Source organism: Hyaena hyaena, unplaced genomic scaffold (genome assembly GCF_003009895.1).
Source record: "Hyaena hyaena isolate Hyena2069 unplaced genomic scaffold, ASM300989v1 scaffold_188, whole genome shotgun sequence".
Lineage (NCBI taxonomy): Eukaryota > Metazoa > Chordata > Mammalia > Carnivora > Hyaenidae > Hyaena > Hyaena hyaena.
This window is the reverse complement of record NW_024080819.1, coordinates 745,612-770,434: the sequence shown is the minus strand read 5'-3', so window position 1 is coordinate 770,434 and position 24,823 is coordinate 745,612. Positions and strand designations below refer to the sequence as shown.

At 34.5% G+C, this 24,823-nt stretch overlaps 1 protein-coding gene across 3 annotated transcripts in view; it reads right to left on the bottom strand.

The window, feature by feature from the left end:
• The window catches only part of EDIL3 (EGF like repeats and discoidin domains 3), a 406,469-nt gene that overhangs the window by 87,962 nt on the left and 293,684 nt on the right, over window positions 1–24,823 (bottom strand). For all 3 annotated transcript variants that reach the window (XM_039241046.1, XM_039241047.1, XM_039241048.1), the window contains 3 exons: window positions 13,599–13,754; window positions 12,079–12,223; window positions 7,673–7,857 (listed from right to left, as the gene is read on the bottom strand). In XM_039241046.1, the coding sequence (XP_039096977.1) occupies window positions 7,673–7,857; window positions 12,079–12,223; window positions 13,599–13,754 (486 nt within the window). The remainder of the gene's footprint in view (window positions 1–7,672; window positions 7,858–12,078; window positions 12,224–13,598; window positions 13,755–24,823) is intronic.

Sequence of the window (24,823 nt, the reverse complement as noted above, 5' to 3'; positions counted from 1 at the left end):
TGAAAGAAAGGCTGCTAAGGTTAGACTTCATTCTATATGATGTCAAATGCAAATAGGCATGAAATATGGCACTCAATGGAGAATAGAGAAAATGGATTTTTGGATTAAGTTCTGACATTTACAGGATTAAGTCATTTAATGTCTTATATGGTTTTTTTCATGTCTTGAGATAAATTCTTTATACAAATAATTATATGTACCCAGATTATTATAAGAACACAGTGAAAAATATTAGAAAAGCCCTTTGAAAAACAGAAATGCAGTTTAATCAGTACAGAATATATTTTACAGTGGTTCCTAAAGATGGTAAGATAGTTGTTTTTGAAAAGCATTCAGTGATCAAATAAGTTTGAAAATCTCCAAATAAAACAAATCTCTTTCTTATTGGATTCTTAAAGATCCTATGTTAATATGCATCTGAATCAGTAAGAAAAGAGAAGAGGATATAGGCTTTACTAAATACATTACAGTCCAGAATCTTTTTTTAAGAACCTATGGCAGGAGTGTTTTGCAGGCTACGCTTTGGGAAATGTTCATAACATTTATTATTTGGGGACAAAGGGAACTTAATTTACTTTAGAGGACTGCATGTTTAGAATGAAAGAGTGATATATGTTACCTTAATTTTATCAGTTCATAATCACACTGCAGAAGAGAGAACCTTTTGGAAACTCTTGAGTCTGTAGTCAGGAGAACTAAATCCGGGTAGTAGAACTACCTGAAAACATATCCATTTTTCTCTGAAGTACATACTAATATCAGAAGGTGATTAATTGGAAGCTATGGGCAGAAGTGTCTGTATGAACATCTTAACAAATTTCTGAGAAGATTCTAACCAAAGGTTGATACAGGAACAGGCATGGTTATGTGCACCTACACTTTCTAGGGGACATACTCTGTCAGTGAGCTACAATAGCAGCATGCCACAAAGACATTTAGAGATGTAAAAGTCAATTCACAGAGGCATGAAATGCTAGTTCAATAGCGAAAGAGAAAATGAATGTGACATGTGCTATAAATACATTTATTTTATGTTGACCTTAGCTAGCAGATAAATACTTCATAAATGAGAGACACCTTAATCCTAAATGTATGTGCAAATTGAATGACCTACTCATCACAGCATCACTGGCTGTGAACAAAAATTACAAAAATCTTTGTGATAAACCAAAGCAACTGGACCAAGTGAGTTTAATTGTGACCAAGAGTGTTGAAGAGAGCAGCACTCTCTAAAATGTAGGTTCTATACACAGACATGCCATTGAGTTGTAGAAAAACTTAGAATTTCCATCCTATTTCCAATCAGTTTTATCTTAAACCAAACAAATAAGAATTACATTTTTAAAATATGTAATGTGTGCCTGTGTGTGTGTGTATTTAATGATCACTCACTGTTAAGGGGCATAAAAGTTTTACAGTGTGGAACCACAAATTTAAAAGGCAAGCTAGATCCATGGAAAAACCAGCATCTCTCCTTCAAGACAAAGAGCCACGGCAATGCTGGTCAGCACTGGGCTCTGGAAAGGCTTGCTGATGCAACAAATATCCCCTGGAATGAATGAGTCACCTCACTCATTGAACAGTCTATAAAATATTTGGTAAAAATTGGCACACAAGCTTCCTAGTGTATTTCAAGTTCCCCTTCTATTGCTGTCTGGCCCTGCAATCTTCAACAAGCCTCTCAGACTCCCCGTGGCCTCATTAGAAAAGAGACATAACTTGGTCACTGAGAGGGTTCCTTTAGAGGCAAAACAAGATCACTAATTAAAGGAGATTCCCACCTTATGTGTAAGCCTTCACAAACGCTTGTCTTATTTGAATCAGTATTCCCAGGTTCTAAATTTCACTCACCCGCATATCTCCAGCTCATATTTTTAGAGAAGAATGGTTACTATCGTTAAAACTATATTTTGTTAATAAAAGATAACAAATGTCAAAGATTAAAATTCATTTGCATGCAAAGAAAGCAGAAGTCATTTAATCCTTATTATCATAAAAACATGAATGGGCCTGCTGTGCACATGCAATTGTTGTAACTCCTGCTGTTCGGTGTTTCAAAGGTCTCAAATAGTTCTAAGTTGAAGCATCCAATTTCCCTCATTTCTATTTATTGGGTCTGGAATGTTGAATCATGACAATTAGGGTGTCAGTTGTCATACATGCAGGCAGACACAGTACTGCACATATCTTTCAGTTCCTTGCACTTGGCATTGTGTTTTGCTATAGCAGGTGTTTCAAAAATATTTATGTGAATTTTTAAATTATGAAGTCATTTAAAATAACCTCTGAAACCACAAAGCCTCCATCCAATTTTTATGTACCATCAACGCTTGCTTTCCAAAACTGAAGGTTGCACTTAATCTACTGCTTTGTACATTTCTCGTGATTTGCTATATTCAGTGCTATGGAACTAGTGCTTCATAATGGCTTAATAAGTCTCATTGCTTTGTCTTAGGGAATTCATATCTTTAAACCCATTAACAGAGAGATATATACTAACCTATAGAAATGACTCAAACTTAGAACAGGTGGAAAGGTAGGAGAACCATTTTAGGTAAGTAGATATACTATGCATAATATAAAATTTAACTTTAATTTTTTGAAAAGTTTATTTATTTACTTATTCTGAGAAAGAGTGTGCATCCACACACATGCATATGAACAGGGGAGGGACCAAGAGAGATGGAGAAAGGGACAGAGAGAATCCCAGACAGGCTCTCCACTGTCAGTGAGAAGTCCCGTGTGGGGCTCGAACCCTTGAGAACCCACAAACCATGAGATCATGACTTGAGCCAAAAGCAAGAGTCAGATGCTCTACCTACTGAACCATCCAGGTGCCCCCAAAGTTAACTTTTTTAAAGAGTAACTTTAAGTTAGATGGTTATATCTACAACACGAAGTCAATCATATGAAGTCTTTTTATAAACTTCATCAGAAATTAGCTGCTGATCCTAATAATTTTCTGATTACATTGGACCTGGTTAATCATTATTTAAGATACTTAGTCATCCAAGAGTTCCTTTCCCTTTCAAAAGGCAAAGGTTGTCTGGGTGGTAACTTTTTTCTAATATCCACATTTCATTTTATTATTTTTAAAATTAGTCTCTACATCTAACGTGTGTCTGGAATCTACAACCCTGAGATCAAGAGTCAGATGCTCTTCTGACCGAGACAGGCAGGCATCCTTATAATATCCACATTCTCGATAAACAAGAGAAAATGTGTTCTAGAACACTGATTTGATTTATCAGCCCCCAAAACCAGATTTTTGGACTTCAAACTATGCACTCAGTGTACTACATTGATTTTGATTGCACTTCTCTTTGCCCTCCAAATACTTGCTATGTAAATATCCTACTCAATTTTCTTTTGCTCATTAGAAGGTTTTTTCCCCCTAATTGGAGCGTAGGGATTCCTTTTGATATTAAAAAAAAGATGATTTATACTCCAAGCAAAGTTTGAACATCCTTTGACTCATTTCATAAACTCCCAAATAGACTAATGTTATGAAGGATGGAAGGTGTTTCACAATAGTATGTAAACTGTGCCATTACTAGATTTCTTTTAGATCTCCTTTATAACTGAATCTTTCATGTGGGCCTATTGTTCACTATATAGGAAATTTTGGAATAGTGAAATGGAAATCAGAATATTTCTTCACACTGCCAAATGTTTTCTAGTGGCCTAGCAGTCCCTGGAAAACTTTCATTCAACTCTTCTGGAAATAAATTGTCCAGAGGGCAAGAGAAGTTAATGGCTGTAAAGAAGTGATGCATTTTATGGCTAGAATACCCCCTTTAAAAAATCTGAAACAGACTAAATTAAATAAGTTTTATTTAATTTGAAAACTTAAATTCAATTGCTCCCTCACACATTTCCACAAAATTAGTATTGAAATGAAGCTGTGGAGGGTTAGCTGCAATTTTGACAAAGGTCAACACTAAAATGTGCAGGCTAACAACTCTATTAATTCTACTAATTTGGTTGAAATATTATGCAGACTACCTTAAATTAGCAAATGTCTCATGAAATAGACCAAAAGGTCATTTCCTAGGTGATCTGGTGACATTTTCCTTCCTGATAGTCATTTATATTATATGCTATGCTTTATGAAATCTGAAAAACTTTTTAGCAGATTCAGTTATAGATGGTGACTTATAGTCACTATATAGAACTGTAGTTCTATAGTCTATAGTCCCCACCAATAAGGTAATGAATTCGTACATGGTATACTCACTATAGGAGAATTTAGAATGTCTTATTTGAAAAAAAAAATGTTTTTTAATGAATCCAGGTTAATTCTTAGAGTGCTCCTTGCACAGCTGCATCTACTAGATGAAAATATTTCTTCACAATTTATAAAATTATCATCAGTAATGTTCCTTCTCCTGTTAGAATGTCATTAAACATCTCAGTTTTGTGCTGAATTTTAATCAGTTTGTATAATCTGAGCATAAATAAGAAGAGAATTTATTCAATCTGTTGAAAAGCCACTGAAAATGGTCATAAAGACACATAAACATTCTAGTAAGAATTTGACTTCAGCAGAGAATTTGCCAAATGATATAATGTTAATTTAAAGCTATTAATATTGTTATTACTACTCCCAGGTAAAGGTCTGAAAAATCTGACTCTACCCAGGTAAAAAATTTGAATTATTTTGTCAATGCAAATGTATGTATGTAATTTATCAACACTGCTCACAGTTTGCAACTTAGCTAGTGGTATATTACTTTACATTTCATAGGTTTATTGGAAAATCCCTTCTGGAAGAAGCAAAGAACATAGACGCATATCTTCCTTTTTAGTTGTGATTGGTAGCATCAGATTATGCTCTCCTGAGATTAAACAAATCACCAGAAAGTAAAAAGGGAGGTATCCATTGCTGGGGACCTACTACGTGCTTCCTCTGTTCTGTCATTTGTCTAATTTAAGCTACCTTAAAATATGACAAAATTCCTGGGTCCTTTGTTTAGAAACCATAGAAGTAATCATCTGATCTTAAATGATTTCAGTGAGTTAAATGGTACTTTATTTTTATGAAGAGGATTAAAATTACTTCAATTGCATATTACGAATGTCCAAAACTTGGGGCGCCTGGGTGGCTCAGCCGGTGAAGCATCTGACTTGACTTTGGCTCAGGTCATGAACTCATGGTTTGTGGGATCAAGCCCCGCATCACGCTGATAGCTCAGAGCCTCACCCTTTCTCTCTGCCCATCCCCTGCATGCATATAGCCTCTGTCACTCTAAATAATAAACTTAAAAAATTAAAAAAAATGTCCAACTATGAGTCAGGGATGATAGGTTTATGAGTTTTTAATTTAGGTGTAGGTAAGATTATTTGAAAGGAAGAAACTATAATTTAACCTTCAGAGGATTTTGGCAAACACACTATAGGGCTTCTTGCTTAAAGTTTTAGAGAACACGAAACACATCATAGTGATAGAAAAACATTTTTTCAGAGGTCTGAGAAATGTCTCTTATTTAAGACTGCCTGTGGACTTAACACATTTTTGCCATGTTTTTATAGGACTAGCATAATGATTTCATGATTAACAGTAGCTCAAAGACATTAATCAGGTAATATCACTTCTAAAAAAATAACACAAGAACATTTGGTTGAGAAGTTGCCTAGATTTTTACCTTCCCAGAGAGACTAGAAGAAACAGAGTAATAATAAGAATAAAACATTAAAGTGATATTTAAACACATAAGAATGTTTTAAAAAAAACACATAAGAATTTCTTAAAATGCATAATGACTTGGTAAAAAGGTGTTTTTGGGATTTCACTTACAACAATTGTATTTGCTGATATTATCTGAATAGGTTTGGAAAAAATCTACTGAACCAAAGTAAAACTCTAATCACTAGAGGGTTATATGTACAGTTGATATATAAGAGAAATTTCTTAAAAAATCAATTAGCAGAAGATTGGTAATGAAAGAAGGGAGTTTAAATGACAGACATGGTTTTTCTTTTGAAGAGCTATTTCTCAGAACGGATACATCGTGGTTAAAATCACAGCTAAAATTTATAAATTCAGAAGTCTCAAATAATAAAAACTGACTATATCAATAATTCAAAACAAAATCACCCTATACATTATCTATAAAAGTGTTAATCTTATCTTCAACAAATACACTAACAAGCCTAACAAGGTACAGTTGAACAGATTATATTCTCCTGAGGAGAAAACACTAAAAAAAGACACAATTCTGGAGCATTTTCTTGCACGATGTCAAAAAAGAAAAAAATAAATATAAGAAAAGATGTCAGGTTCCCTTGCCTTGGAGATTCTGAATATGTTTTGACACAACAAAAAAATACACATATACTGGAAGAACTGGTCCTTGAATTGACAGAAAATCTATCCTCAACAGAATGAATCAATTTCAGTATGCAAGTGACTTTAAGACAGTTGGAAAGCCATCTTAAAAAAAGTGATGGACTGAGGTTTGGATTGAAGATTATACCCTGATCCATGTAAAAAAATTGTTTTATTTTATTTTTCTAAAGAAATTTGTCATTGACAATCCTTTCATGTGGATATTTTGAAAGGTGGCAGTGGGGGTGGTGAGAAGGGGACTATAGTGTGTGTGTGTGTGTGCGCGCGTGTGCGCATGTGTGCACGCGCGTGTGTGTCTACACATAGACCTTATCTTCAAAAAGCTCATAAAGCATTAAAAGGGGAAAAACACACATAATTATTCTTAATACATAATGGCTAAAGAAAGAGTTCAATAAGGTTCCAGATCAATAAAGATCCAGATAGAATGTTAGGGGGAAGTAAAGAGAAAAGTGACTATTTCTACAGAGAAGATTCTACTGGAAATTCCAGATGACTTAGAACAGACTAAGGTGTGGCAAATCTGGTTCGATGAGGAGTGATATTTGGTGCCCTTATAATTTTTTTTGGTGATTTTCAGAAATGCAATGAATTACCACACTTTTGAAACTCACGAATACAGCATAAAAATCAGTAAGAATAGAACTCATATTTTTCAAATAAAATGACCTCATTATGGAATTAAACTGTCTTACTTTTCTTTGCACATTAACAAATTTGTTCCTACTTAAAAGTACTCCACGATAAGCGCATTTGAAGAAGACTTTTTAAAAAGCACTGACTACAACCGCACTTCATTTGCAAATGATAAATAGACTCTGCGGCATCTATGCTTCCCTTCTATAAGTGAGCTCTCTTATGAGAATGTAATCAAATTGCTCCATTGCTTAGCAACCAAGGTAAAGAGCTAATAAGGCAGGAGTCATGGTTCTATGGGAAAAATCTTCAGGTCAATAGCATGATTTCAAGGCAGTCTGCCACCCTGCTGTGACAGGTTCAAACCAATACTGACAGGAAGCATTAGAATAGAGGAGAGTTAAAATGCAAATGCTCTCATAATCGATTGAATTGACCTATCCATATTGTGATCTGGTCCAATCTGCTGCATCCATCTGACAGCAGCATCTATAAACCAACATCACAGTAAGAAGGGTACCAGCATATGGCTTCATAAGGAATTTCTGTTTTACCAGTTTTAGGTAAGCCAAACAGGAAGGTACACTTAAATTAGAATGAAGGCAAGGACTCCAACATTCGTGACACCAACAGGAAATCTCCTGGAAGAGGAGCAGTGGCTGGTGAAATGGTTTTGGAAAATATTACCTGTAACCATTGTGACTGGTCATTGTGGCCAGAGGTCCAGGCGTTCACTTTGCCCTGTTTATCCAGCCGAGCTTTCCTTGGTTCCCAGGTGAACATGTCCATGTTGAGAGTCCTGAAGATGCTGGAAGCGGTGATCTGATAGTCTTGTATGTGTCCTGATTTCATCCCCAGAGGCTCTGAACAGCCTGAAAGAAAATGAGACGGTCTCCATGAGAAAAATAATGGACGACCCTGGAAGTTTTCTACTTTCATTTTGGAGAGGCAAGAGAAGATTAAGCGTAATGCTATTCATTTCCGCAAAGAGAAAGGATCTAAATCCCAAAAAAAGGCTATAATCAGAACTAAATCTGTAAAAAAATCGAAACACAAGATAGCCAATTCAGGCTATTTTGTTGGAATATATTTTGGAAAAATTGAAAACAAGACAGACAATTCAGACTGCTTTTTGGTGATAGATGAGTTTGCAAAATGAAAACAAGGCTGAAATGCTCTCTCCTGTCTCATTACTGATAGCCTCGTGACTATTCCGTGTTTTCAACAGCTTCATTGTGTCTTTAAAAAAGAACATTTTGTCACAAAATATATTTGATTTTCTTTTATTTGTTTTCATAATACTGCAAATGAAAATTCCCTGAGTACAAAGTCATTTTAACAAACTGCTCCCATGGCATATTTCAAACTGGACAGTAGTTTGTTTTCTACGAAATGTTTGTTAATCTTTGTCACTGATTCTTATAGCACCAACATGGCTTCTTCTGGATGTTGAGGAAGCTAATATTTATTCGATGTATACCATGTGTCAGGTACTGTCCAAGTGTAGAATTTAAAGTAATAGATAATAGAAGAAAATAAGCTGATTCTAGCAAAAATCATTCCTCAACAAGCCTTATAAAAACTGACATTTCGGTCATATGCAATAACCTCTAGTTTTGGATATTTTTGAAAGACTTTCAGATCTGGCATATATATTTGCAAGTTTGACATGGTGTAAAGTTTGGGTTTCTCTGTTACTAGGAAATTGTGTGTATATGCACACACAGACCCAATTTCTCAAGGAAACGTACACACAATCTCCCAATCTTGAATTGCAACTGTGACGAAATTCCATTCACAAAGTTCATAATAGGAAGCACGATTCTCTTATCATATTAGTGAACCTTCCATATGTAGAATTATTACATTTTGACCGAGGAACACATAAATTTGATTATCAAGAAAGCCAAGATAAAAAAGAGAACTCTAATCAAGGCTGTCTCTGTGTACTCTCCTGCTAACCCCACTTACTTTCTGTATGGCCTTTTACCCACTATTTAACTACTTTATGTCTCAGTTTTCTAATCTGTAATATGGTAGTAATAATAGAAACTAACTCAAAAAGTGTTCTAAGAAATTAGCCAATAAATATAAAGTATTTAGAAATAGTCTGGCATGTGGCTACTATTCAGTAAATGTTAGCTGTTTTTATTATTTCTCTAAAGCTCATTCCAACAGATAACAATGTGAAGTCCCCAAGTCAGCATAGCAGTAAGTACTAAATAATGGACCAGGATTGGTTGCATTTTTTGAAACTAGGCCATTTTAAGGCTCTAAGAGAGGGGGCTTAGAACTCTTCATTGATAAATAATTCTTAACTACAATTCATTGCTTCCTGTTCTGGTCAATCTAGATCATTTCCTTCTTGAGGCTCCTCTATATTTGCCTTCACCTCCTTCCAGGAAATGCCTCTCCCATGCAAGTGTGGTAAAAACTGACACGGAGGATTAGCCAACTGTGTGCCTAACACAAGTCTTGTTGGGTTTTAGTGTAAGAGATCTAGACCCTACGTCTCAGGATAAAAGTAGCTCTAAGCCCTAAATATAAGTTCTGGAGGAGAAAAATTTCATGAAAAATCTCAAAGATTCTAGAAAGTTCCATTAAGACTATAAAGTCTTAATGACAAGCCATTTATCTTTAGGCAATTCTAAGGTAACATGCATTGCCTGCATTTCTGTCATTTCTGACTTTTCTATTATGACCGCCAACTCCCCCACGGTCACTCTGCCCTGATACTGGAGTCTTTGTGAAACTGCTTGGCTTGTAGAAAGATACAAGGGGAAAGAGAAGGTAGTTGTTTTTCACCTTTTGTGATATAATATTTGAAGTCTCAGATAGAAAAGGGATGCGTGCCTTTACTTTGGCCACTTCTGCTTAGTCATAGAAATGAGTTCTATTCTGTTGTCAAGTATGTGGCCCAGAACAAGTGCTGAATAATTTGTTCAAAGAATGAATGAATGACTATTCTTCCTCTAATTACAGTCATGATTCATTTTATTCTAACCATCTTAAATCATAAGTCTTTCAGAGAATTTAGGGGATTTTCTTTTTCAAGTGTCTGGGCAAAGATTAACTGTGGATCTTCTAGGCAAGTTGAGAGATCTCCTAGCAGTTCATTGGGTACAAAAAAAGAAACTCTGTGCTTTACAGTGTTGCAGTGAATTGTGGCAAATAGTTGGCCCATTATATTGCTGTTTATTTCCACATGTTAGAGCTAACCTCTCTGCCAATTTGCCTCACACTACAAATTTTCCTTCTCTTCCACATGATTTCACATATATACCTTAATTAACACTTTGACCAGAATGGATGACACCTGAACAAAATGAAGTATTAACAAAGACATTGATTATTTTTATAGTGGTGCCCTAGCTTTTAAAAGCATCCATTGAAAGATAGTATCATCTGCATGCAAGTTTGAAATCAATTAGTGTGGTTGGGAGATAGGGTATGGCTTCTTTTTAAGAACATAAAGTCTGTAAAGTGTCAGATGTAGCCTCCTTTAAAAACTAAAACTCAAATACATTCATACGTTGGGGGTGTAACTGTGCCATGTAAGAGACACTGACCCTCATGAATCAAGAGACTGGAAAATTGGGGAAGGTGATGTTAAACAACTAAAAACCATGGGGCTTGGCTTCTTGATTGCTTTATGATGAATGACTTAGGGATGACGTTGGCTTGTGATGATAGAGTGACACGTAATATAAACACTGCACAGCCATCATTTTGTTGAGATTTCTGGCAGTCAATAAGCTGGTTTGAATTCCCACAATAAAGAAAACATCATTGTTAGGATAATTAATAGAACTAAAACCATATGTTGGTTGCTTTATAAAGGACATCCATCTATAGCATGAAAATGTAATTCTTGAAATAGATTCACTCATCTGGCCACATGCTTCTAATTCCTTTAAATGTTTTGGTTCATTTAAAGTTTGGCTGTTTTCAATAATTACTTTTATTTGCTTAAAAAATCATTCCCTTTCTCTGTATCAAAAATAAACCTAAGAAGGGAAACAGATATAAAGAATATATATTAATGTCTGTGCAACCTTTTGAAATGGATAAAAAACTCTCAGTTGTCCATTTGAAAATATGTATTCTCCTGTTTTTGACTCAGTGGCATAATTGTAAGTTTGATAAACTCTTTCATGCTAAAAAGTAGGGCTCACATGAATTTTTGGCTTGGCTTTCTACAAAACAGTTGTTTGAACAAAATAATCTCAGGCCATAGTAGCAAAGGTCATTTTTAAATGTTGATGTTAGAAATACAAAGAACAACTACCAACAATACAGCACAGTGAAAGGCCTGAACAAGGTTCCTGTTTAGTTCAGAATCTAGCTGTATTGAAATGGGACCACTGTGAGATCTACACATTAAGTCTTCATCTTTATATCTAGTGCTGATGCTCCTAGAAGACAAGAAGTATTTAACTCTGGGCTCTTTGACAGATTTATCTTTGAGCTGGATAATCATTGTTTGTACAATAAACAGGTTGCTGGATAAGAATGATCTAAGAATGAATTTATAGTAGCTATCTTATTTTTGAAGTATTATCTCCCCAGGAGGAATGATAAATTTACATGTTTCATAAAACCTAAACAAAACAAAATAAAACCAAGTTCTTATGGTGGATGGACAAAGATAAAACTCACTCTTCGAGCCATAGCGCCTGAGTATAACTGCAATTTATGAGGTCAGGCAGATTCCAGTTTATACTGAAGTTTCGTCACAAAACACAAATCATAGTTACTACTAAAAACAGGACACATTTAAATTTGACAAAAATTTCCAGTGACAATTTGTTGTACTTTTTCTGACCAAACAAATACACTGCTCCTTCTATGTTAATTTTATTCTGGAGCATGTTTTATAACTTGTTTATCCTATGTGTGTGCGCGCGCGCGCACACACATACACACACACACACACACACATTGTTTCTCAATGAACTGTGCCCTAGACATTTTGTAGCAAAAATGAATGTCCATGAGTCTTGGAAAATAGCAAATTAGTAGTAGACTACATACAAATATGTGGGTTTTTCTTTCCTTAAAGAAAATACAGCAATAGATAATTTGAGTCTCACCGGATAGTTCACATCCAAGAAGTTCCATTCTCAAAGTGCAATGTCTTCGACAGACTTGGGGATAGAGTCTTACATACTGAGCTTTTATGGGGGGTGTGAAAGAGTTAGCATAGGGTGTGTTGTTATCAACATTTCCAGGAAACACCTGTGTAAAGAGATAATTAATACAGAGTTTAAAATGAATAAGTGCAGCAGTTTCCTTACGTATTTTCAAATACTGACTCTGTAGCCTACCCAACATCATCTTTCAAAAACTGGATTAAGTACTTTGGGGATCTGAAGCCTTTAGGAATCACCTTGCCCTCAGCAGCGAATATAAAACCTATAGATAAAATCCTAATTAAAGCTATAAACCACTGTGGTCTATGGTATAATCCATATTCTACTATGATGGTCTTGTCGATTTTAAGGCCAGTCCTTCAGAGCCAGGGGAGTGCTTCTTTATTTTTTTGAGAAATGGGCACCTTAAACTTTCCAACTTAATCTGGGTCTATCCATTCATGCTGCTACTTAGTATTTATAGGTTTGTGGTGATTTTTGTTTGTTTGTTTTTTTGTTGTTTTTGTTTTGTTTTGTTTGTTTTTTGTTTTTCATAGAAAAACAGTCTTCACTATTCCTGCTGGGTCACTCAGTCTCTCTAATGCTCTGATCAGACTTATGATACTTCAGGGTCTGATTCCTCAAGATTACTTTCTTATCAGTCAGTCCCAGATCACTGGATGAGAGAATCATAAGTGTTTTATATGTATCTCCAGTGAAAAACAGTGTTTCCCTCTAAAAAGTAAAATGCTAAAATGTGTTATTTTTAATTCTTTTAAATCCCATTCTTGATTTACCTGGTAATCAGAAAACTTTATTTAAATTCATTTAAGAAATGTTTAAAAATCTTTCATAAAATTTATCAGAGTGTAGTTCAATGATCTGGTTTTAAGTGGGATGAGGTGCTGTCCCGATATTTTTAAAATTAAAAATTTTGAGGAAAAATTGATAAAAATTGGGACTGTCATATGAAAAGGCAAAGTAGACACTGAATATTATATTCATTTCCTCTAAAATATTTTATTCTGCTAAGTAACAAAATTGTTTTCTAATATAAAGGTACACAAACATATATATTTTCTATCACTTGGTGTTTTTATTTAAAAGTAATATTTTTCTTTAAAAATAGTAATTTTGATCTGTACTTATTTAAGGAGAACACTAATCTGTGAAAACCATAAAATGAAATTTTTACTTTAATTAAAATAAAAATTAACTGTCATATACGGGATTTTGCCAACATTGTGATAAACTATTTATATAGCCACCAATCAAAATCTGAGAAGATCTTAAATGGTAGCAAGCGTACACATATTACATGGAAAATTCCTTACACCCTACACACTACTAATCCAATTAAAAAGATTATGAATGTATTTGCAACAATGTAAGGTGTCAATTAAAGACTAAGTAACTATTTGGCAATCAGTGATTATTCACAGAATTTTACTTTTAAATGAAATAATTGAAATCAGTCTTACCATATCTTCACTGGTGCCTTTTACTTTGTACATCGCCCAAGTTTTTCCATCATTACTATAGGCAATTTTGTAGGATTTTATATACTCTGGACTTCCAATCCTCTTGGCTCCTTGGGTAATCACACCAGTGACTCTCATTTTTCTTTGTAAGTTTATCTGAGGAGACAAGACATAACAGTAATTTCATTTTCTTCAAGATAACAATATTGACAATATCAATTTTGAGAATGGAACGTTTTCATTTATTAGTATAGATTTAAAATATTACAAAAAACTAATAATATTCCTATGTTTTTTCACCTGATTATTAAGTATATGTTAAGCTCAGTTTCAAAATCTTTCCTTAATGGAATACATTTTTAAAGTAAGCAATATTTGTGAATAAAGTTTGAAAAGGGCAATGTGTCCCCAAAATAAAAGTATAAGAAACACTTGGTTGGTTATGATAGGGAGGTATGATTTTGTAAACTAAAAAATGGACATATTATCTTGGCAAAATTACTTCAGTAACATTACTCTGAAACAGTAATGTCACAATAATTTTAATGTGTCTCAAATTCTAGGCTTCAACAAATCCATGTAAAATAAAACATGAAAATTGTCTTGAGATCTTTGAATACTAGGATTAAAAAAGGTGAAGGTAACAGTAATGGTAAAAAACAACAACAAAAAAAAACCAGAAGCAACTTCATTTTATGGATCCTTATTCTGTAGTCTCTACTATGGGTTATGGATGGTTTTTCTTTTCAAAGTTTTTTTTAAACATTTATTTATTATTGAGAAACAAAGCATGAGCAGAGGAGGGGCAGAGAGAGAGGGAGACACAGAATCCAAAGAAAGCTCCAGGCTCTGGGCTGTCAGCACAGAGCCCAACACAAGGCTCAGGCCCATGAGCAGTGAGATCATTCCTGAGCCGAAATTGGATGCTCAACCGACTGAGCCACCCAGGTGCCGCTATGGCTGGTTTTTCAACAGAGTTGCTTTCCTCTTCATTTCATCTTATAGAGACTCTTTTTTTTTTTAATGATTCTATTTTATTTTTATTTTTAATTTTTATTAATATTTTAAATGTTTCTTTAATTTTGATAGAGAGACAGAGAATGAGCAGGGGAGGGGCAGAGAGAAGGAGACACAAAATCCGCAGCAGGCTCCAAGCTCTGAGCTGTCAGCAAAGAGCCTGAAGCGGGGCTTGAACTCACAAACTGCGAGACCATGACTGAACCACCCAGGTGCCCCTAATGATTTTATTTTAAAAAGAGAGTAAGTATGCAAGAAGGGGAGAGGGGCAGAGGGAGGGGGAGAGAGAGAGAGACAGAGACAGAGACAGAGACAGAGAGACAGAGAGACAGAGAGAATCTGAAGTAGGCTAAGCACAGAGCCCTATGTGGGAGTTGATCTCACAACACTGGGATCATAACTTGAGCCGAAATCAATAATCTGACCCTCAATCAACTGAGCTACAAGGTCCCCTGTTATGGACATTTTCTAACTGGTATTTTATCTCCATATTTTCTCCTGATTCCAAAGTACCTTACAGTAGTTTGCTGCAAAAGTAACAGCCATGTAATAAAAATTTTAATACTGTTTTCAAATTTAAATAGGGAGCTCCTTTTGACCTTAATGTATAAATAAATGCTAGAAAAATGTAAGAAAATTTTCTACATATAGGGTACATTAAAAATTGTTCCATTCACTTTAAAATGCTCTTATGATATCTATAAAATCTTTTTGTTTGTTTTTATTTATTTCTGAGAGAGAGAGAGAGAGAGCGTGAGCAGGGGAGAGTCAGTGAGAGAGGGAGATACAGAACGTGAAGCAGGTTCCAGGCTCCAGAGCTGTCAGCACAGAGCCCAACGTGGGGCTCGAACCCACAAACTGTGAGTTCATGACCTGAGCCGAAGTCGGACGCTTAACCGACTGAGCCACCCAGGCGCCCCACAGTGTCTATAAAATCTTAAACTTAGTAGAAAGGTACTGTCTCACTGTTTTTGATGGACTGCTATAAGCACTCGTCTCACCAATTACAAATCAGAAAAAAATTTTAAGGTCTTATCTTATAATATTGAGTTAATAATTCAGATACCGTTTTCCAAAGAAGTTCTTCAGATTCATGTAAGTGACTAGGGTTTGTCACTCTCTGATGAGGCTAATAATTAACATTTGAAATGGTAGAGGATGTGCACAAGGAAACCAGCTCCTTTCTAAGTCACTATATATGCAGTCTATATGTACTATATTCTAATATATATTCATGTTACATATTGAAAAAGTTAAAAGTCAGAACTAAGCCTTCTCATCTCTATACAAACACTGTGCCTGGATTTATAGATTTTAGATGTGTTAAATGTGGTATGGGCAATCCTGAATCCTGCAAGTGTTCTTTTGGGCTTTCAATAATTTGCCAACATGCAAAGTCTAACTTCCTCTTCATTCTGAGTTTCCCAGTTCGATCTTCCCTCACTGAACATCAATAGCAACCTTCCCAACCAGTGTTCACAAGGCAGTTCTCTTGTGAGAAGGTGGACTTATCAAAAGAAACCTGGAATCTTGATGAGTTAAAGTACTGGGGACGGGGTGACCCCTAGCTTCTGACTGGTAAACGTTCCCCTCTTTCATTCTTGTAATACAGAACTTATAAACAGCATTTTTGTCGTTAAATTCTGGGTCTCTGGTCCCTTTTCTTCTGCAACAATACTAAATGAGTTCACTTGGCTATCCAATTTTACTTTACTTGTTTCAATACTCCATCATCAATACCACTGTCATCAATACATTTTATGTCCTATTCTTATTTGGTAGATCAAATAGAAGAATATCCATGAAGGTAAATTTTACCTATTACTCTTAGCATCTCACCTAGCTCTTTAAAGATTGACTTTGGAATCTCAACTGTGTGCTTAGAATAAGCAACCTCCGAAAGACACTATATTTCAGTATGTTAGGGAAATTACCACATTGCCATGGAAGAGGAACATTCTTCCATTATCTTATGTATCATCTTCTTTTTCTTTAATCTGAGACTATTCGTAGTCTAAATCTTTTAATATATACAATGTAAAGAGTGGACACTTTGAATCATATTTCCTCCCATTTTGGAAGCCAAATTCCACTCTTGATGTAGCTGAACATTCCTTTTCAATTATCTTTTATCTTGTTTCAATTATCTTGTTTATACCTCTTATAGACAGCCAAATTATCTCTGCTAGAGTTCGGGCTGATGAGCTGTAGACTAATTTTCTAAAGCTTAAATTGTGGAAGTATAACAATCCAAAAATAAAAATTTGAGTACATGTTTCTCTCTAAATCATTCAAAATAATGTTTTAAAAGATTCCTATTTGCTTTAGTATTTATAAGCTCTTAGTGTAAATCTCAGCAAGCTGGTATTCCAGATGATAAAGCAGCACCCAGCTTGCACTATATCTACTTTTAGTAGGTATTTGTAATTAAATATCATTCCTGTTTCCATTAAATAAAAAAATTATAGAATGCAGGTTCTGGGATTAACACTTACTAGGTCTTAGACTTTTGTGTTCTCATATACTTAACTATTAAGCTTGGATAATAAGAGACTTAGGGTAAGATGGCTAAAATTTCACTCTCATGGTCACACTCCAATTTAACACCAGAAATCTATATTGCTCTGAGAAATAAAATGAGCTTTGGAAGAAGGCTATCGCATGATTTTTGAAATCCACACAATTTGCTGCAAGTAGTCCCCTTTCATATCATTCCAACATTGTTACAATCTCTTTGTAAAATAAAATTGGCTAAAAGGTGAACTGCCTCTTATTCTGTTTACTCTGCTTGTATGAACCACCCCAGATACCATGTTAAAGGTCTGCTGAGGATTCTAAATTTACTTTGCAAAATTCCAAAATTATTCCCTGAGCTTGATGGATGTTCAGGGAATGAAATGGTTTCACTTATTTACCTGGTTTTAGAGAAATCATTGTTCTTTTGGGGGTAGGTAGATCACATGACCTTAAACAAAAATGCATTCTAAGGTATTCTGAGTGAATGGTGTCCCCTGCACTAATAAAAATTTTAAGAAACATGATCTGGATCTAGAATGCCTAGAACTCAGGCAAAGGCCAGCCAGAGGCTAAAAATGGACGGATGATTTCAGCTCTGGCTCTTGTCAGTTCCCACCAATATAATCTTGGGCAAATTGCCTAAGTTATCTGAAATTTAATTTCCTTCCTTGTGAAAGGATTTTAACAGAACTATTTCACATGAAGATTATATGATGTAATGCATGTAAAAATTTAATAACACCCACCACCTAGAAAGCTCTTGGAACATTTGCTTTTAGGGTTAATTTTTAGTGTTTGTTGTTGTTGTAATTTAAATGAAAAGAAGCATTCCTTTTTTTGTTTGTTTTCTACTCTTAACTATTTGGTGTTACGGAATTTGGACTTCATGAAGTATACTCTATTTATTAAAGCTGATAATCATAGTAACTGTACGAAAATAACTTTGGAAACAACTTCCTAAGCTTGAACTGATAAGACATTTAGGGATACTATGTTTAAGTGTGTGTGTGTCTGTGTGTGTGTGTGTGTGTGTGTGTGTGTGTGTGAATCTAACTATTAGCTTTAACATGGGGAAAAAAGGAAAATTGCTGGGTTCCTGACAAGGTAGAAAGAACATGGGATATTGGCCCTCTCCAGCACTGGAGATACTCCAGGGTAGAAAGTTGCTGAGTAGGCACTGAGACTTATCAAACTCTAACAGAGACAACCATGAGAAACCCTTAGTGTAACGGGAGCTTTTGACATCCCCATGTATGTCTTTGTGACTGTGATGCATGAAGGAGAATTCCAAGGGCTGGTGATGGGTGAAAGGCTTGGGAAGAGCTTTCTAAATATGCCATTTCTCACTCTCATTTTCTGGTTCCTTCCTGATTTACTCAGGTCCAGTCTACTGCCAGAGGGAGCGGTGGTAAAATGTGGGCCAGACTGGAATGGGGAGCCTACAGTCACTAACAGGCCTGAGCAGTTCCCCTTCTCCACTCCACATCCCTGTCTCTGCACTAAGGAGGTAAAACGGAGTGATAGAGGTCCTGATCAAAACAGTGTCTGGGGCAAATGAGGCAGGGAGAAGAGAGATTAGGCACAAGTACAGATGACAACTCTGCAATGAGACACCCTCTATGTACCAACTCAGCCTACCTGGAGTAGCTGAAATTAGGGCATGGGTTTCACCTTGCCCTCCACATACATCAGGAGACACAAATATTAATATAAACTCTCTGAGAAATGCAAGCATTGTATTCAAAAGAAGAAGAAGAAAAAAGAACAGAAAAGATAGAAAAAGAGAAAAAAGAAAAAAGTAATCTAATAGAACTGACAAGTTAAGATTATTTTAATCAAAAAAAAAAAATCCCTACAAAGATAAAGACATTTTTGAAACAGATGACTGGAGAGGCACCTGGGTGGCTCAGTCGGGGGAGTGTGCGACTTCGGCTCAGGTCGTGATCTCATGGTTCGTGAGTTCAGCCCCACATCAGGCTCCCTGCTGTCATCCTGTCAGCACAGAGCCGTCTTTGGACCCTCTGTGTCCCTCTCTCTCTGCCTCTCCCCCACTCATGTGCACTCTCAAAAATAAATAAACATTAAAAAAAAAGAAATAGAAGACTGGAACAAAAAAGCATCAACTGGAAATACTGAGTTTTAAGGCCATAATTAAGGGGGTGCCTGGGTGGTTCTGTCAATTAAGCAACTGATTCTTGATCTCAGCTCAGGTCATGATCTCACAGTTTGTGAGTTCAATCTCCACATCGGGCTCTCTGTTGATGGTATGAAGCCTGCTTGTAACTTGCTCTTCTTCTCTCTGCCTCTCCCCTGCTTGTGCTCTCTCTCTCTCAATGAATCAATAAACATAAAAAATTTAGAAATAAGAATAAAAAATATAATTAAAGTTAAAAAAAGTTTAAACTTAAGTTAATTAAGGTTCCCAATGGGGTGATTTCAAGCAAAAGACAGTGCTGCAAAATAAACTAGTGAGAAGAAGACAGGTTATGAAACCCCTTCCAAAAGGCAGGGGGATGGGATAGAGAAATTGCCCATCCTGGCAGATGATGTAACAACTTACTTTGAGAATCTGAGGAAGCAACAAATAACAAAACTAATTAAAAAGTTCTGTAAATTTGCTTAATATCAGATCAACATATAATCCATATCAGCAATTGATTGAAAATGTAATATAAATAATTAAGATTGTGTGATACTGATGTAATATAAATAATTAAGATTGTGTGATACTGGCACATGTAAAGGTAGACAGATCAATAAAAGAGTAGAAAATTAATAAATAGATCCCACTACATAAGGAAATTTTATATATGAAATAAGTGATACTCAAATCAGTGGATAAAAGAAAGAATATTCAACAACTGGACTGGGACAATTTGGTAGATATGTTAAGTAAGTATATTTAGATCAATATCTTTCCTTTTATCCCAGAGTAAATTTAAGGTAAATTAAACACTTAAATGAAAAACAAACAGACTGCCAAAGGATCAGATGAGAATATAGAATTAAAAATAATCTTATAGATGAAAATGACTTTCTAATCATGGCACTAATTTTAGAAATGATATTGAAATAAAAATTGCTTTAAGATAAAAAGCAAAATAAAGTAAATTACAAATGATGACTGGAATTACTATTTTCGAATCATATCACAGCAAAGAATTGATTAATCAAAGAAATTAGGAGATCTTACATATTAATAGGTAAAATACAAACAACTCAAAAGATAAAATAAGTATAAAGGATTTTGCTAGTTGACCTCAAAGAATATATATATGGAAATCTTAAACATACGAAAAGATACAGTCTTATTTATAAAACAAATTAAATTAAATCTACCATAAGATACTATAATTTCTATAATATTATACAGTATTCACTAAAGTGTAAAGAAATTGGCAAGCTTGTACATTCCTGGTGGGAGTATATATGACAGTCTTTTAGGAAGGACTTTTATGAATTTAGTGACATGAAATGAAATGACAAATGCACATTTTCTTAACCTCAGAGATTTCATTCCTGGAATGTAGCCTACAAGTATAATCATACATAGGCAAATTGATATAGGTACAAAATTGTTCCCTGCAGCGCTGTATATACAGAGCACAATTTCAAACAATTTAAAATGTCTATCAATGGGGTGTAAGTCATTTCATTATGGAAAGTCCATAAAATGGAATACTATTCAGTTGTAAAGCAAAAGAATAAGAAGGAGGGAAGAAGGGAGGAGGAGAGGAAGAGAGAGAGAGAGAAAGAGAAAAAGAGAAAGAGAAAGAGAAAGAGAAAGAGAAAGAGAGATCTTAGCATATGATTTGAGAAACTACTGTTTGTCCAGTTACGGTGCGATATCGAAGAATATCTGCAGTGATCTAGAAAATGTATGGAGAGAGCACTAAGTTGGCAACATAACCATGTGTACTGCATACTTCTGTTTATACTACTGTAACAGGCAAAGAATACATATGCGTATTTTATACAGGATTGTAATGTCTCTGAAAGCAAAAACAAACAAACAAACAAAAACCTGATTGATTAACAACGGTTTCTTTAACAGGAGGTAAACAACTGGGTCAGAGAAGAGGGAAGAAGAATTTTGACAGTACTGTACATACTCTTGTGTCTTTTGAAACTTGACGTATGTGAAGTCTTACCTATTTAAAATATAATTACAATTAAAGTAAAATATATGATTGATAAAAGATGTTACTTACAATAGTGAAAGTAATTTGAAAATATCTAGAGATTAAGTAATTCTAGGAAATGTCTAGAAAGTATTAATAAACAATACGACCTTGTGGAGATTATTTTTAACTAAAAGACATAATGGAAGACCAGTTTACATTTTAATGGATAAGGCAACGTAATACATTTGTTCTCTCAATTTTGTTTGTAAATTCTGTGCAGTTTTCATCAAAATCTGGAAGGGTACTATTCTGTGCCATGATAAATTTATTCCCAAAATCTATACTTTTATTTTAAATTATACATAGGAAAACAAATTTTCATCATATTTAAAGTAATCTTGGATATGATATTAAAAAGAGGGAAATGTACCACATATTAAGACACTGAAAGAGCATTTTATTAAAAACATAATGTGGTACTCAGAGACAGAACAATATCTAACTAGAATTGAAAGAGCGGTCCAGGAAGAGGGCTGGATATACATTCACACTTGAGGCAGCATTATAAGTTAGGGGGGAAAGGGCCTATGTAGTAAATGGTGTTGGGAAAATTGATTCTTTACATAGAGAAAAATTAAGTTGGATAGGAATGTACTAAAGACCAAATGTGAAACATAACACTATTCATAGAATAGAAGAAAAGGTAGAAACATATTTTTGTGACCGTAGAGCTGAAGAAGCTGTTCTGAAGAAAACCAGAAAAGCACAAAATGTGAAGGAAGAAATGAAATTGTCACCAAAAAAAAATTTTTTTTTCAAGTTTCCTATTCAACCAAGTACATTACAAGTAAAGTTAATAGAAGGGTGACAGCCTGGGAGGAGAAATCTGTAATGTTAAAACCCGACAGGAAATTATTTAATACACTAGTTCTCAAATTTTTAGGTCAAGACTCCTTTACTCCTTTACTTTTTTTTAAATTTTTTATTTTGAGAGAGAGAGAAAGCTAGGGAGGGGCAGAGAAAGAGGAAGAGAGAATCCCAAGCAGCCTCTGCACTGATAGCTCACTCAAACGACTGAGCCACCCAGACATCCCAGGATTCCTTTACTCTTAAAAATTACTGAAGGACCCAAAGAGCAAATAAACACACATGGCATTTTGAGATATGTGTGTGTATGTGTGTGTATAATATATAATAATATAAAAAAATATATAGTATTTATATATGTGTCTGTATATTGTATACATATAGAATATATAAGAATGTAGAAATGTACATTATATTATTATAATGTATATATTATATAATATATATTATATATAACATATATTATAAATACTTATATTAGAAATTAAAACTGACAAATTGAAAAATTTTAAAATAACAATAAACTAATTATATTTTATATAAACAACACACTTTTACAAAAAATAATTATACTGTCTCAAACCAAAAATGTATTGAAATATTATTTTACTTTTGTATAAATGTCTTGAGTATCTGTCTTAAGAGAAGATAGGTAAGTTCTCATATTTGCATCCCCATCCACTCTATTACAAAATATTTTTTGGCTGAAGTATATGAAGAAAATACAGGTTCCAATTATATGTAGTTGTAAAACAAAGGAGTATTTTACTAGTCTTTCCAGATAATATGTATATTCTTTTTGGCTATCACACCAAAACTTGATAAGCAATAGTTTAAATTCTAGTTGCAGTGTGGAATGTGAAATCTACCAGTGAACTTTTCATATTCATAATGTTAAAATTCATTGGTTTATCTTACACTTTGAATCGATCTTTTACCTATACATGGTTTTGTATCATCATGTATTGGCCATTTGGAAAATATGGGATCACTGAAATATGAAGAGTCTCTAAATGATGACACATTTATTATGTAGTATCAGAAAGTTATATTCATTAATAACATCACAAATTTTATCAGAAAAATCTGTGTTAGAAGCTATCAAGCTCACATTAGTGGTTACATTTTTCTAAAATCCTAATTTTTCATTTGAAATTTCAGATTTTATAACTAGCAACAATTGTTGTCAAATATTTCCCTTAATGTGGACCGATTTTGTTCATTTTCACAGCAATATCTGCCAAATATACAGATATGGATAGTCATGGTCTGTCAATTGTTCCATAAAGAAAACATTATGTTAAAAAAATGGAGGAGTTCATCTTGCAACTCACACAACCTCCCAAGTGGTTTTCCTTGGGATAATCATCATACTTCAGTACTCAGCAGAAGTGCTTTCTGTGTAATTTCCACTTCATTGTGCAGAAGATTAAAGATATGGCAAGGATTGGCATTTAATAAATTAAATGATCATTAATGCTTCATCAAGGACATTCTTAAATGAGCTGATTTAAAAAAAAAAATTTCCCCCAGCACAATGGAGATGGATACAATGACTACTAATACAATTTGGTGCTACTGTCATGATTTGTGCTAAGGTACCAGCAGTTTTACTCACCATTGTTTTGTGGCTTTAATGCAAATATTAACACAATGAAAATGGCCAAGAAAGCCTTAGAATTATTATGGGACTAGTGTTGACCTGTGAACCTCCTGAATGGGTTATTGGGGACCCCTACCTCCACCAGGAATACATGACCTTCATGTTCAGTTGAGAAGTACTGATCTAAAATATACGAATACTTTTTATCAACGCACGTACACACACACACACACACACACACACGATAAAGAAGTCAACAGAAAATGGAGCAAAGGATATTACAAGGCAATTCAGAGAAAAGAAAACACTGATAGCTAAACTCTTACTATTAATTAAATTAATGCAAATTAAATAAAAAGATAGTAATTTATAGCCAAAAGAGTGACAAAACAAGAGTGTTAGATAATATCAAGTATTGGTGAAGTATTCCTCTGCTGACAGTGAGGGTACAAACTGGGATAGTTATTTCAATCTGTTCATCGTTAGCAAAATTAAGCACCTATTTCTGAGTATTATTTTCCAAAAAAATTGTTGCCTAAGTGCTCAATGAGAAATGCACACACATATTTATTGAGAATTTTTTATGTAGCAAGGAAGGCAGTTTAAGTGTATACTCCTAGGGTTGTAAGAGCTTTAAATATAAAATGTATGTGTGTGTTCATGCATGCATGTGTGTGTACTCTTGCACACACAAACACAGCATACTTTTTAAGAGTCAGAAGTGATGAACTAGATTTATACATGGCTACCTAAAAAAACATAAGAATGTGTGAAGAACAATGAAATATACACAATACCGCTTATGTAATTTAAAAACACACAAATGCAACATAACATCATGCACTGTCCAATGTTGTCTAAGTCAACATAGGAAGGGATAAATGACAGTTACACATCAGCTCTGCAAGGCTGGGTTTCTGTAAGGGATGAAGAATGGAAAGGAAAGTGCAGAATGGGTAACAATGCTAAGAGATTCATCCTCAAATCAGTGCTGGCAAATGATATCCTAAGTGGGGAAAGGGCTCATAATTTCCTCCCATTTACTCTTCTCTTCTCAAGGAAAATGACTAAGTTTGGCCATCTGATATAATTTGGTA